General features: G+C 48.4%; 1 protein-coding gene across 2 annotated transcripts in view; it reads right to left on the reverse strand.

Annotated features, from left to right (window-relative positions):
- Positions 1-1,485: 1,485 nt before the first annotated feature.
- The window catches only part of fras1 (Fraser extracellular matrix complex subunit 1), a 63,880-nt gene continuing 51,196 nt past the window's right edge, over positions 1,486-14,169 (reverse strand). The window contains exons 47-74 of one of the 2 annotated variants that reach the window (XM_037258916.1): positions 14,007-14,131; positions 13,687-13,827; positions 13,195-13,425; positions 13,002-13,115; positions 12,537-12,687; positions 12,234-12,393; positions 11,893-12,061; positions 11,245-11,491; positions 10,761-11,105; positions 10,324-10,484; positions 10,107-10,254; positions 9,714-9,919; positions 9,462-9,618; positions 7,845-8,045; positions 7,594-7,781; positions 7,254-7,529; positions 6,932-7,164; positions 6,276-6,436; positions 5,996-6,210; positions 5,777-5,927; positions 5,581-5,688; positions 5,348-5,507; positions 4,990-5,106; positions 4,714-4,880; positions 4,385-4,590; positions 4,162-4,308; positions 3,559-3,909; positions 1,486-3,451 (exon numbers count right to left, since the gene is read on the reverse strand). In XM_037258916.1, coding sequence (XP_037114811.1) covers positions 3,227-3,451; positions 3,559-3,909; positions 4,162-4,308; positions 4,385-4,590; positions 4,714-4,880; positions 4,990-5,106; positions 5,348-5,507; positions 5,581-5,688; positions 5,777-5,927; positions 5,996-6,210; positions 6,276-6,436; positions 6,932-7,164; positions 7,254-7,529; positions 7,594-7,781; positions 7,845-8,045; positions 9,462-9,618; positions 9,714-9,919; positions 10,107-10,254; positions 10,324-10,484; positions 10,761-11,105; positions 11,245-11,491; positions 11,893-12,061; positions 12,234-12,393; positions 12,537-12,687; positions 13,002-13,115; positions 13,195-13,425; positions 13,687-13,827; positions 14,007-14,131 — 5,261 coding nt within the window. In that variant the 3' untranslated portion in view covers positions 1,486-3,226. The remainder of the gene's footprint in view (positions 3,452-3,558; positions 3,910-4,161; positions 4,309-4,384; positions 4,591-4,713; positions 4,881-4,989; positions 5,107-5,347; positions 5,508-5,580; positions 5,689-5,776; positions 5,928-5,995; positions 6,211-6,275; positions 6,437-6,931; positions 7,165-7,253; positions 7,530-7,593; positions 7,782-7,844; positions 8,046-9,461; positions 9,619-9,713; positions 9,920-10,106; positions 10,255-10,323; positions 10,485-10,760; positions 11,106-11,244; positions 11,492-11,892; positions 12,062-12,233; positions 12,394-12,536; positions 12,688-13,001; positions 13,116-13,194; positions 13,426-13,686; positions 13,828-14,006; positions 14,132-14,169) is intronic. The other variant, XM_037258917.1, reaches the window with a different exon arrangement.

Genomic DNA, 14,169 nt, shown 5'->3' on the forward strand with positions numbered 1-14,169 from the left:
CGAGTCCAAGGTTGCCTGAAACCAGAGGGCGGGGCCGAGTCGTTCCTTCCGACCGGCAGACACGTGACAGCACCACACAGCAATGGCGAACAAATTGAAAAATGACTTCGGACTCATCACGCAATTTGGCTTTGCTGCGGGGAAGTCGTCAGAACGTTCAAGGCTTCTTCCACAACGATGCATTTGTTTAACAAGGGCACAAAGACAAATAGTTGTTCACGGGCCAAACTGATAATAACAACTAAAAAGTATCCATTTAGGGACAGAATTCCCCGCATGAGATGTCTTGGGAGGTCTCGAGCGGCGTGGCTGCGCGCTAAATAAACGTCCAGAAAAATGGCAAAGAAAAGTCAGTTTAATAAATAATGTAAATTTTGAAAACAAACAATTTCTTTCCTGTTCACTGCAGGTCACAATGGGGACACACACCGATTGGCATTTTTGTGGACGATCGATATTCAGCAACAAAAGGAGAAAACAGAAATCCACGGATCGACCGATAAGGTTGACTATTTCCTTGATGACCTTGAGGTCGACATACCGGTCCAGAAAGGGGGCTTAGTTTTCAACATGAGGGAGCAGACACACAAACGGCAACACTGCTTGTTACTTATGATTCACCTGCGTGAGCTGGCCCCGCACCCCACGCAAAATTCAAGGAAAACAGTTTGTTTCGTTTGAGCTTCATTTGTGCTGGTTCATGCTGTAAAAAAAATTGTTTTTGCTGCAACGTTTTTTTTAGTTATGAGAAATTATTTCATAGGTCATCCAGATTTCACCCAGCCCCCCCATCTGCTCCAAATGAACCCAAACCTTCGTACGTTTTCGTAGCTATTACTTGAATTTAATTTCGATCGTGACGTCGACCCTCCCCCCATTGACTGGCAAATGGACCCAAAATGGTACCGTTCGTTTGTGCTGGTTTGTGCCGTAAAAACGTTCGTTTGAGCTGCTACGGTTACCTGCGTGAAGCTGGCCCCCCACCCCACGCGAACATTTAAGCAAAATAGTCTGTTTCGTTTGTGCGGGTTTGTGCAGCAAAAATGTTCGTTTGTGCTGCTATGGTTTTTTAGTTATGAAAGATTATTTTATAGGTCATCCAGAGTTCACTTTGCGTGGGGTGGGGGGCCAGCTTCACGCAGGTCTACCACGACACACATTTTCTATGTGAGGAAAATGAGGACACCTGCAGGTCAATATGTGCAATTTCAACCATTTCCGTGCAGCATGGCTGACGTACGTTTAGTATTCAAGTTGTTATATTGTTATGTTGTGAGGAAAAAGTACTGACAAGATTTTATGACTAAGATACAAATGTTACAAGCAAAATGCTGTAATTGCATGATTGTTCTTGGTCGGACTTTTGCAAGATTGTTTCTTATTTTACAAAATGTTCCAATAAAATTGCAGCTTCATGAGGTTTTTCTTTTATTATTATTATGATCAACAACGCTCAAGCCAACACATAAGGCAATGCATCAGTGCTGACTTTCACATTTTCTTTATTGACTAAAAAAAGGCACCATATCCAGGCGTCAAGTTTGTCGCATCAGCAAAATCAACATAGCACCAAAATTACAACGTATGATGCCTCAGAATTCCTCATTCCATTGGCATCTTTTTTTCCTCCCCATTGGTGCACAGTCAAAAGAAATCCAAAAGTGAGACTAGTCAAGTTTTTTGCAGTGCCACTATGTCGGCGTCTCACACGTGACAGCTGTCGTGTCTCATCAAACCATCAAAACAAAAAGCATAGGAACGTGGGAAGGTGAAATAGAAAACAAATTCCAATATATTTTGAAAGGAACAACAACACACACGCTTGATCGTTAGTAAGGCGAACTTTTTCATTGGTTACAATCAAGCGGGGGGGGGGGAGCACTTTGGATGATTGTTTTTCAAATACGAAACGGCACTTGTTGGAATATCGGCAGACAAAACTAAAGACAAAAAAAAATAATCATGTCATTGTACAAATGCGTCGTAATGAGGCTCGAAATAACTTCAGGAAGAAATGTTTCCTTGCAACATTTCACCGTAGCTCAAATGATAAAAATCGGCCAATTTACAGTTGACTATTTTTTTACCAAGCAAAAAAAGTTAGAATTTAGTATTTTAAGAGAGAAAAGAATTAAAAAAAAAAAAAGATTAATTTTGATTGTCCAGTTCTGTCCCGTTGGATCAAATGTATATGCGGAGAAAAAAAAAGCGAGTTGAGGAAATGGTGACCAATGAATGGTGCAGAAAATAAGCTAACTATGCAAAATGCATAAAAAATACATTTTAGCTTTTTCCTCTAACGTCAATCAATAGTCTAATAAACGTGGACCGTAGCTCCTTTTATGTTGATATCAAACAAATCTTTTGGCATTCAAAGACAGATAATGAAAAATACGAATCAGGAAAACTGATGGCACAAAGGACAATGTCATAATTGCACTTGAATCTCACCAACCTCACTCAGCAGCATATAATGTACTTGATGACTAATATTGCCTCTGTCATACCATATTTAATATTTACTGGATGCAGTAAATATCTGAATCTGAGCTACCAATCACTCATTTTGTGCTTTTATATGTCCACACAAAGAAGGGTATTATTTTGGAATTTAAAAAAAAAAAAAACCCACACAAAACTAAATCTTTGTCCGTATAAAAACGCAACAGTGCTGGCAAAAGCAGCAGGTCATTTTAAGAGAGACAAGTTGACTTTTTTCCAAGAAAAAAAATGGTCATTTTAGGAGAACTACCTGTAGTTATGTATTTACAAGATACACAAATGTGTTATTTAGTAACAATAAAGTTGAAATTTAACAAGGCTATTTTGAATGCGATATTATGACTAAATTAGCCTACGTTAAGCTACAAAGGTTAATTTCACGAGGGGGGGGAACAATTTAATATTGTGACGCAAGCCAATTAGTGCGCTCTGTCAATGTGATTCGAATAAAGACAAAATTTGTACAAGTAAAGTAAACTAACGACGTTGGACGTTTAAAAAATAGCCGTCTTGGTGTGGACACAGCCAACAGGTCCATAAAAGACAACGACATTAGCTTTCGCGTGCTCTGCGCATGTGTGAGGTAGCTCAGCTGAATGAGCAAAAACAAAAAGCTGCTATGCTCTGGACACATCGCACGTTTTCCCTTTTCAAGGTGGTACAAAAATACATTAGCAAAGACGTAAGAAAATAGCTTAAGAAACAACCAATCAACCTTGTGCTTTCACACCTCGGTGCCGTCGTTGAGGTTGTTGTGGAGTTTGCCTTCCAGGTTGACTTGCTTGACTTTGGCCTTGTTGCCGCCCGTTGTCTCGTAGCCGCGGCTGAACACGTTGACGTTGGTGACGGTGCAGTGCTTGCTGCTGAAGTTCTTCTCCACGCACTTGTCCATGCATACCTCCACCTTGGTGTTGAGCGGGTACTCTTCGTACGCGTTCTTGCTCGGAGCCTGAAGTTTGTTTGTTTACCGAGCAGACGAAAAAAGGTTATACAAGATGGAGCTTGTGCAATTTGACAAGGAACACTTTGCGGCGTTCCGTTGTGCCGGTGACTCACTTTGGCCCGTTGGCGGCGGCGGAAAAGGAGGCAGGCGGCCAACGTGGCCAGGAGCAGGAGGGCCAGGGCGGCCACCCCGCCGCCCACCGAGCGGGCCACGCGGGCGTGAAAGCTGGCGCTGGGCCCGCTCTCCAGACGCAGGGACTTCATGTTGGTGCCGTTCTTCACCTGGTCGCCCTCGTTGTCGTAGACGAGCGACTCGTCAAGGGTCAGACGCCCGCCGCCGTCCACCAGGTCGCGCTTGGGCCGGCTCGGCCGGAAGGTGAGCGAGCGCTCCGTCCTCAGGCCGGACCGCGACTCGGGACCGATGATGTAGATCACTTGCAGGTACCACTGGTGGCCCGCCTCCACCTGAAAAGCCAGGAGGGGCTGAGTTTTTCTTGATCATCTATGAGGTTATTGACGCCCCCACCAAAGCCCGCCTTATGACTTGTTTTGTCTCAATGAAGCTTCTTCCCCTCCTTCGACATTGTTCCTTGGCACCGAGATGCAAAGTTACACGCTAAACACGTGCCGATAAGTCCATTTGCAGATGTTGAAGTGAGAAGATGCGAGGGGGTACTAAGGTGGTGAAGGAGGGAGACTAGCGGTGGCGCGACAGACCTTGTAGAGCGCATCGACCTTCATGGTGAATCCGTCCACGCCCGGCATGGCGGCCAAAGAGTTCAACTTTGGGAGGTCCGAAGCAAAGTTGGCCTCAAAGGGGACATCGTGGAAGTATTTGTCGCACACGTCCGGCTGCTTGCGATCCTGATGAGGAGAGGGGAAGATCACAACGAGGAACGTAGAAAGGTCTGGGAGGCCCGGGGCGGATCGTGGTCACTACCAGGAGAAGGAAGCGATGCTTGAGATGCTTGTTGGGCTGGATGCAGCCGTACTGTGGACCCTCGTTGTACAGGGTGCCCGTTGGGTCGAAAAAGGGAACGTAGCCATCCCTGCCGGTGCACAGGTAGACCTTCTCCAGCTGTAGCTTGTAGGCGGCGTTCAGATTCTGCTCCGGGTTCCAGAGCACGCGGCCGTACAGAGTCTGACCTGAAGGAGCCAGCAAAGAGAGCACGATGGCTGCCGCGCCAAACGGATCATACGTACGTCACACTTGACTTTTCCAGAAAGGCTTCAGAAGGTCAGGTCAGCTCTTTTGGAGGTGTCCCGTACCCATGGAGAAGGCCCCCTTGTAGTCCATCTCTGCCATTGAGACGTCGTTACTGGCCGGGTCCATCGTGAAGACTTTCTCGTTATTACACAGCTGGAACTCCGTGTTCAGCGAGTAGACCACGGGGACCGGGCGATTGGTCTGTTGGAAGGCGATAGGCACCAGGAACCTGATGGTGGAAGCGGAAAAAACAACCAATCAGTCAGTCAGTCAGTCAGTCAGTCAATCAATCAATCAAAACCACGAATGAGCCAGCTCCAAAGGTCACAGAGACATACTTTTCTGGAGCGTGGGCGGTGCAAGACAGGTCTTTCTCCCCGGGGTCAATCCACGGTTGGGTTGGCTGCACGGTGCACGGGATCAGGAAGACCGTGTACTCTCCGGAGTAATCCTTCCTGTCGGGTGCAAAGCAATTATGACATTTCTATGCTGACTCAATCCCTTATGTGACATTAGCATCAGCATTCAGATGGCGCGACCACCCAAATCCACTGAAGACTTTGGAATGTCCGACTGGGACTTGAGCAGTTCTGAGCTTTACCAGAAATAAGATTGGTCACTGTTTCTGCGCTCTTGCCAGTCTTGTGGCCCCATCCAGTGAATTTGTCAAGACTAGCTAGGAATCCAGAAGCTGACCTGCTGTAGGAGCTGGTGGCCCTCCACAGCTGGTAGGGCGAGTCAAAGGTTTGGGCGCTCCACAGCAACTGGATGTCAAACTCCATGCCTCCCAAGTGCTCCGGCGCCAGCAGGTGAGACTTGTGTCCGGGCAGGGTGTGGTGTTCTGCGACAAACTGGCCTGATGGAGCAGAGATAAGCCCGATGTAGCGCACCTCCCACAAAGCCGCCACCCTTACGTTTGATTGACTCACCTCGAAATTTAGCATGCGTTTTGAACTCGATGACGAGCCGGCCATCCTCGCGGATGTAGATCCTTATGATCTGGAGTCTGGCGGAGAGGACGCTGTCAGTCTGGATGCCTGGGGGAAAAAAAACCAAGATCCAGTCAGCGGAGAAGCGCTTTTGGTCGGACTCAAACCGACCGACCGACCGACCGAAGCGACTGACCTGTCCTCCAGAGCACGGTGTCGTAGAAGAAGGAGAACTCCATCTCCGTGTGATGCTCCAAAGAAGCCCAGCCTCGCGGAGCCGTCACGTAGATGTAGGACACGTAGAGCGGAACCTGAACCGTGAGGAAGGACTGTGCCGAGTCTCGCACCTGCAGCAGCGGCGGCAAGACCTTGAGTCAAAGGTCGACAGTTTGCGCATTTTAAAAGCGCCTCGTACCTGAAAGTCAGCGGTGACGGAGCCGCCGCAGACGTCGATGAGCTCCGTCATGTCGTAGTAGGCGTCAAAAGTCCAGATGCAGCTCTTGAGATTGAGATGCTCGTACAGCCGGATGCTGCTGGCCTCACGCACGTTGGGGTTGAACTGGTACGGCCGGTCGTAGCCCGGACCCAGGGAGATGCTGTCGTAGGACACGTCGTCCAGGAATCCCGTCTCTGCGGAAGCGGTTGAGAGTGAGCGGGACGTGTCGGAAGGCGGCGGTGGCGACGGCTGGGTTCACCAGAGAGACCCTCCAGGTCTTTGAGCGTGACCAGGTTGGAGCAGACGTGCTGCTGCCGGTAGATGGACTCTGACAGCAGGAAATGAAGATTGTGAAGGGGCATGGTGGACACCAGGGGGAGCATGCCATCCTGGTGTGGGATCTGCACTGAGATGTGGATCCTGAAAGCATGGTAGGCTTGCATGGTCAACAAAGGGGCAAGGGGGTGGGGGTGCCATCTATTGTAAACACAAAATAACTTTGTAAAATAATATAGACAAAGAAATTTCACATTCTCATTTTGTTTGTAGAAAAAAACTCATTTAAGTTCATTTGCTATTGCCAATATTAAAAGAAAAGTACTATAAATTGTTTCAGAAATTGTCTGATTTATATGACTATATATATAAAAAAAAAAATCATTTTACATGTAGTTTTATTTATTGTTGGAATTATTAATGAAATAAATATACCTGTACATTGATTTGATATAGTTTTAAATCATTCTATGGTGACAATTTTTTTGTATAGTTTTAAATCATTCTAAAGAATTCAATGAGGACAATTTTACAAAATGAACTGTCCTATGCGTTTGTTATAAGAATCAAGCGTGGCACAAAACATTTTGCACACACCGCCTGCATACGGCAGTTCCACACCCAAAACTAGTCTCTCACCGGTTGGGGTGTTCTTTGTGTTTGACGTCCAGGTATTTGAGCGTGGCGATGAAGGACTGAGCCTGGAAGCCTCGCGCGGTCCCGGTGGTGACGGGCGTGTGGCAAATGGCGCCGTCGGTTCCCACCGTGGCGATGTTGCTCCGCAGCGGCGTGCCCAGGTGGCCCGCCTTGTCGCGGGCTTGCGCCACGCAACGCACGTGGAAGCGGCGGCTGAAGTAGATGCTGTCCAAGACCTGACGACGACGACGACACAGGAAGCGCTGTCGGTGTGCTATTTGGATATCAAAAGTCGACACACCCTTACTCCGTCCGGTGGCCTCACCATGTGATTGACGCCGGTGTACGGGGTGGTGTCAGTCACCGTCTCAAAGGGCGAGCGTGCGCCGTTGGTGTCGGTGGGCGCCGCCACCTCCCAGGAGAAGTGCACCTGGCTTTGGTTGATGGCCGCTTCCTCGCAACGTTCCTTCACCTGCGGGTACTTGGGGTAGTGCGGGTCGCAGGGAGTGACGCACACCAGCGGGTAGCCCGGCGACGGCGTCTTCTTGCCGCCCTCCTTGGTCACCTCGTGGACGTGGTCGTAGTCAGCCAGGGAGACCACCTGAGGAAAGTGGCGGGCTACATTGCTTGGGCTTTGTGATATTGCAGACTGCGGGTTTCCTTACGATGGGCGGGGCCGGAAGGATGAGACTCCCGGCAGCTTCCTGGTCCAGAATGGTGACGGTCGCCGTGGTGATCTCGCCCAGCACCGCCTCCACGGGGTCGTCGGGGCCGAGGACCAAGGAGAAGGACTCGTGCCACTCCCTGTCCTCATTGGACACAATCTCCACCTTGAAGAGGACGTGGTCCATCCCTGAAGGGATCCCACGTGTGAACATCATTCATGTTTTTTGGGGTATTTTGCTGTGTTGCCCACCAGGGGTGAATTTGAGGACCCGGCTCTTGGGGTTGTAGTCCACGCCGGACTGGGCCGAGCCGTCTCTCGTGCTGCAGCGGATCTTGGAAGTCCGGTCCAGGTCCCCGCGCCGGACCACTTTGACATTGAGCACCTCCACGCCGTCCGGACCGGGAGGCTCTCGGACCTGATAGGAGGACTGCTCCAACTCGATGGTCGGAGCTTGAAATTGCAATAAATGTATATTTACTAGGGGTGTAACGATTCATCGATACACATCGATTCATCGATATAATGCTCTACGATTTATTGGCATCGATGCTAAACGTAAACATCGATTTATATCGCCGTGTTTGACCTCGGACATTAGACGCGACTTTATTTCGAAATCCAGTTCATTGTTGCTTGCTTCCTCTTTCCGGGAGCAGTACGCGGCGTGCTGTGTTGTGAGCAGAGCAGGCACGTGAAAGGGGAGCCGACAACTACGCGGCTCCTGGGCTGGTGCTATGGCTAGTGTCCAAGAAGACGAGGAAATTCGCTCCCTTTGGGCTTCAAGTCATTCGTTTGGAAGCACTTTGGATTCCAAAGAAAAGATGGCTCAACGGACAATTAAAATGATTGTAAATAAATAGTTCAGTAATGCACTTTAAAGTTAATGGTATTACAAAAAAAGAAAGAATATTCATTTTTCTTTACTTATATGAGAAAAAATATAGGAATTTGATCAAGTTCAGTGTTAAAATAAACACTTTGTATACTACAATACTCTTGTAATTTCCTAAATAAAGAGTTTGCAGTACCTTGTTGATTTTGCGTATGAATTGTTATAAATCAGGATATTGTTCGATATTTTTTATTTTAAAAAAATAAATACAAATAAAAATATCGATCGTGGAGCACTATATCGTGATGTATCGTGAATGAATCACAGCAGGCTTGAAGATATCGGCAAAAATCGTATCGTGGTTCTTTGTATCGATATGATATCGTATCGTGACAAAACCCGCGATTTACACCCCTAATATTTACGCATCTTCTTGAATTTGAGCCATTTCAAGTGAAACAAAAATCGCAAAACATATTTGTATTTACAAAAACGATGACAACAGTAACAGACCTTTAGTATTGAAGCTTCGTAATTGCTAAGTGTGCGACGTGTCGCCACGGTTACAATTCACTGAATTTAAGTTTGCTCATTTAAGTGAAATTGAAAAGCGTTCAATCATTTCAAAATGATCATTAGAAGTGGATTTGAAAAAATAGAAACCATTTAAAAAGGAACTCATGAGAATGAAAGGAGTTAAATGCTTGAAAATAAAAGTCTCTGTTTTGAAAGATTTTACCCCAATATTAATTTTAATTACATTTGATATAATTTAATAATTTTATTAAATTATTTTAATTACATAATAAATTATATAATATATATTAAGTAAGATATAATCATGTGTATATAATGAATAATAATATATTATTTAATTTAATCGATTATAATTTTTAATTTAACTTTAGTTACAAAAAGACTTCCACTCTAACAGTACACTATTTGATATTTACGTTCATTATTGAAGTAATTTTTCAACAACACATCAACACACACTATTTGCCAACAATAGTCCGCGAGATTGCGCCGCTTACCATCTTCGTCATTGGTGATGGTGATGGTGACGACGTCCCGCTCGCCGATCATGGCGCCGCTCCAGTGGTCGCCCGTCGGCGACCCCAGGTGGACCTGGAATTCTTCTTCCGGTTCGAACACCGAGTCGTCGTTCACGTGGACCGTGCAGTTCTTCACCTAGCGCGCGTGCACGGAAACATAGAGCAGATAGAAAAAAAGTCCACACGCCCCTGTGCGAAGGCAAGGATTTGTTTGGATGACTTGTTTGGTACCTTCTCGCCCCGCAGGAAAGTGACGCGCGACTCGTCCACGTTGGGGCGCTCGCCAAAGTCGTCCATGACGGCAGCCGACATGGTGCGCGTGAAGCAGCGCGCCGACGACGTGAAGGACAGGTCGCCCGTGCGTGTCACGGGCAGGTGCAGGTCGCCGTCGCGCTCCTTCACCGTGTAGGCGCTCTTCTCAAACTGCATGCTGGGAACTGACACACGGCCACGATAATGCAGTGCCGGCCCACAAAATGCCGCACACTTTCATTCGGATGAATCACAAATGGGATTTGAAACAACGTGAATACTTTCCAAAGTGAAATAACTATTAAAAAAATATAAATCCTAAAATTAAAAACCCAAATGAATCTGGCCAAAATAGAAGGACGCTAGACGCACTGTCCTGGAAAGTGTCGGCGATGACCACGCTGGCCTCGTAGGGCTCCTGGAGGACGGCCCCTTGCGGAGAACTCAGGAAGATCACAAACGACTCGGAGCCCTCGATGGACGGATTCTGGACGTCGTCCAGGATGGTCAGACTGCACGTCTGCCGGGAGAAAAAGGCAAACCCGCTAAGGCTCAGCGAGACGTCGGGCCGAGCGCCGCCGCTTCTGACCTCCTGGGTTCTCCCTGGCTTGAACTCCACCTTCTTGGAGCTGGGGATGTAGTCTACGCCGGGGCTGGCCGACGGGGGGTCGGAGGGCCGCGTGGCGCACCACACGGACGTCGCAGAGGACAAGTCACTCCCCTGGCGCAGCACCGGGATTTCGATGGTGCCTGTTAGTGAACAAGGAGGCGAAACCTGAGGGAGGATGATGATGACCAAATTTGCTAATTTTATTATTATTCGGGCTTTAGAATGATCATTTTGGTCAGCGAGCCCCAAAATTGTGTTGGTTGGTAAGACAAGAAAACCTTTTTTTATTCATTGGACCCAATTTTGGGCCCAAATGTTTTAAAAGTGTACTGTGTCACAGAAATAGCCAAACTCAAAAAGGCACTGGAGCAACCTTTTGGGGTGATTCATTCCAGCCAAACAAACGGACGATGTACCAGCATCTTCGGCAAAAGTGAAGGTGTCGTCGCCGAGGGTGACGACAGAGGCGTCGTTGGGCCCGTCGATGACCACCTGGGCCGCGGCCACGCGTCCTATGCGGGCGTTGTCCGAGGGCTGGGACAGCACCAGCTGCAGCTCCTCGGACAGCTCGTACTCGCTGTCGTCCACCAGCGTGACATCGCACGTGGACGCCGTCACGCCGGGCCCCAGCACCACGCGGCTCTCGGGCCCCGCGCCACGACTCTTGTAGTCGGAACCCGACTCCAGGGCGTGAGGGCTGCTGCCCCGGGCCGACTTGGACACCGTGCGGCACAGCGCCGACACCGTGCTGGATGTGTCGCCTGTGCGGAGGACAAGCCACAACCCAAAGTGTATTTACAGGACACAAACATTGTTCAAATCAAATATTTGTTTGTGTTGGATTGGTTAGAAACAAATGCAACTGGCTCAAAATAAAAAATAAATACATTGGGAGAGTACCTTTTCTCTCGACGGGCACGCGCGCGACACCGGCGCTCTCGTTGACGTGAAAGCTCTTGCGTTGGAACTCCAGCGTGGGCTCGTCCTCGGTGTCGTTGATGTTGACGAGGGCGCGGGTGTTGGCGCCCAGCAAGGCGTAGACGGGCATGCTGAGCTCCACACGGAAGCTCTCCACGCCCTCAAACACGGTGTCGTCGGTCAGCGTCACCGTGCAGACCTTTGTGTCTTCGCGCTCGTCAAACTGCACCTGAAAATGCAAATTCACAAACTCAAATCCATCAATAGCAAAGAAAATAAGAATTCAACTCAAATGAGCATGCAATAAGAAAAATAAGTCAAAGTAGAAACAAAAAAAGTTAGCAGAAGGAACAAAGCATACATAGGATAGAAAATTAAAATGAGCGCAAACTACAATAAAAGTAAGACAAAGCGGTCAATAAAATACTAATATATTTTAAATTCATAATAAATGTGGAAATAAAAATTGGTAGAAAAATTGTTTGCAAAAATAGAATAAAGGAAAAAAAAAAAAAAAAAAAAGAAGAATGGAGAGGCCAAAGCAAAGTATAGATAAACAAAAACAAAAAACAAGAGAAGCCCATACGACTACAAGGGAAGCAAAGAGTTGGGAGTTGAACTGGTGTCCACCTGGCCGGCGAACTCCACGTAATCGTGTTGGCCGGGGCGCTCCGCCGCTCCGCCGTCAGAGGTGGCGCTGCCCCGCTCGCTGCGACACAGCACGATGGCGTACTGGTTGAGATTGCCCGTCCTCTTCACCGTCACGGCTACCGCGCCCGCCGTCTCCGATACGTTGTAACTTGAAATTGAAATCGATTTCTTTTTTAATCTTCACATGGAGTGACAGAATGATTGCATTTGATTCGAAACAAATGTGCTTTTCTATTTGGCAAATGCCAGACTTGTTTTTTGTTTCCTCCATTTCCCACACACTACTAAAAAGTAGGTTGTTCAAAGAAAGCAGCACAAACCTTTTGTGCTGGAAGCTGATAAGCGACCACTGGATATGGAAAAGGTTGCCGCTGACCACGTTGGGCTTGCTGTCCCTCACCAGGAAGTGGAAGTTGTCCATGGTTTCCTGCGCGCTCTCCTCGCGCAGCACGTAGCGGATCAGGCCCAAGTTGATGTCGGCTGAAGCGGGCAACGGCTTTCGGTTCATTTTCACATAGCGAGCCTTTCTGTTTTTCTAACGCGCTCTTGGCAAGACCTCCAGTGAGAGCCATGCCTTCATTTCGTTTGCATTGGGGTAAGCAAAGACAGAGATCGGTCGCCACCTTGCGTGAAGGAGCTGACGCGGGCGCCAGGCGCCGCTATGCTCTCCAAGAAGCCGTGCTTGGGCTCGACGGTGACCTCGTACACCAGCTGCTCGTCCTCCGTGTCCGGATCCACCGTCAGCAGCTCCTTCTTGCTGATCACATTGGTCGCCTACATTACGAGAGTAATTTGCTGAATGACAAAACGGATTTTCGAAAAATGCCCGTTGTAGTGAAGGCTTTGCACCAACAGGGGGTGCTGTATTACAGTCCTTGTCCTCTGACTGAGCCTAATTGCATAGAAGAAGTCAATTGTTGACAAGTTTCAAATTAGCAGCCAGGATTTCAATCTTTGTTTGGAAATCATGCTTAGTTTTTTCGAATCAAAGTTTGGGCTCTCAAAAGAAGAGCGTTAAAAGAGTTTAGAGACAAGGAGTCATCGCAGGGTTTGGTCCGAGCGAGCGAGCGAGCGAGCGAGCGACCGACCTTATTGTCCACGTACTCCAGCCACTGCAGTCCCAGGTTGGTGACGATGCGCGGCGTGCCGTCATCCACGGGAAGAATTTCAATTTTGAACTTCTGCGGCGCTGCCGTCAAAATCTAAAAACAGGATGGCATTGGTAAAGTTCAGATCTGTGCATAGATTTAAAGAACGTCAAAGGTGCAACTGCAGACTGGCCTCCTTGCCGGCGTGGTCGCGCAGCACAAAGTGCGGGTTGGTGCCGTCGGCCAGCGTGAAGGTGAAGCTGTCCTGCAGCGAGTTGGAGCCGTCGTGGTTGTAGCTGACGCGGTTCTGGTAGACGTCGTCCATGGTGAAGGTGGCGGTGGGCCGGTAGTGCTGCCCGTTGCCCGTACGCTCCACGACGCCGTGGCGCGGCGGCTGCACCACCGTGAACACGATGGACTCGGCCTGGGCGTGACAGGAGAGAGACCCTTTTACCGTCACGAGATGCAAATGGGACGGACACATCCGAGCTTTTTGAGCACCGTCCTTATTGGTAAAAGCAGTGATGGGAAAACAAAGCTTCAAACTTGCTTCATGAACCAGTTGTGTCTTTGCGGAGGAGGTCGGGAAACTTGCCTCTTCAATTTAAACCGGCAACAAAACCGACAATAAACGGTTCACGAAGCGTATTTGAAACTCGCTTGGTAAAAGCTACGCGTGACCGACCTCCGTGTCGGCATCGGTGGCCGCCAGCTCAAACTCGGTGACGGTTTTCCTCACGCCCTCCTGAACGCGCATTCCGGCAACGTGGAGCAGGGGTAGCGAGTCGTCCACGGGTCGGATGGTGATGTAGAACGTCTGCGCCACCTACGGACCGCCCAAGAAAGGATGAGGTAAACATTTCAGATGGCCCCAAAACAAAATATTTTAATACAGATTTGTTCTTACATTTGCAATCAACTACTACCTTTTAATATGACACACCTTATAAAATTTCAAGGACCTTTTTCTGTGAATGGACAAAACAAAAGAAAGCTGGCGGTCACCTCGTTGGTGCCGTCAGACACGCTGAAGGAGAATTGGTCGCCGTGCTTTTCCTCTTGGCTGGTGTGAACGTACTGGACGTTGCGAGACGCCAGGTCGGCTTGCGTGAAGCTGTCGATCCGCACGCCTGCAAGTTGGAGAATTCGGCTTACTTACTTTGGGATC

This window comes from Syngnathus acus, chromosome 9 (genome assembly GCF_901709675.1).
Source record: "Syngnathus acus chromosome 9, fSynAcu1.2, whole genome shotgun sequence".
NCBI classification, from domain to species: Eukaryota; Metazoa; Chordata; class Actinopteri; order Syngnathiformes; family Syngnathidae; genus Syngnathus; species Syngnathus acus.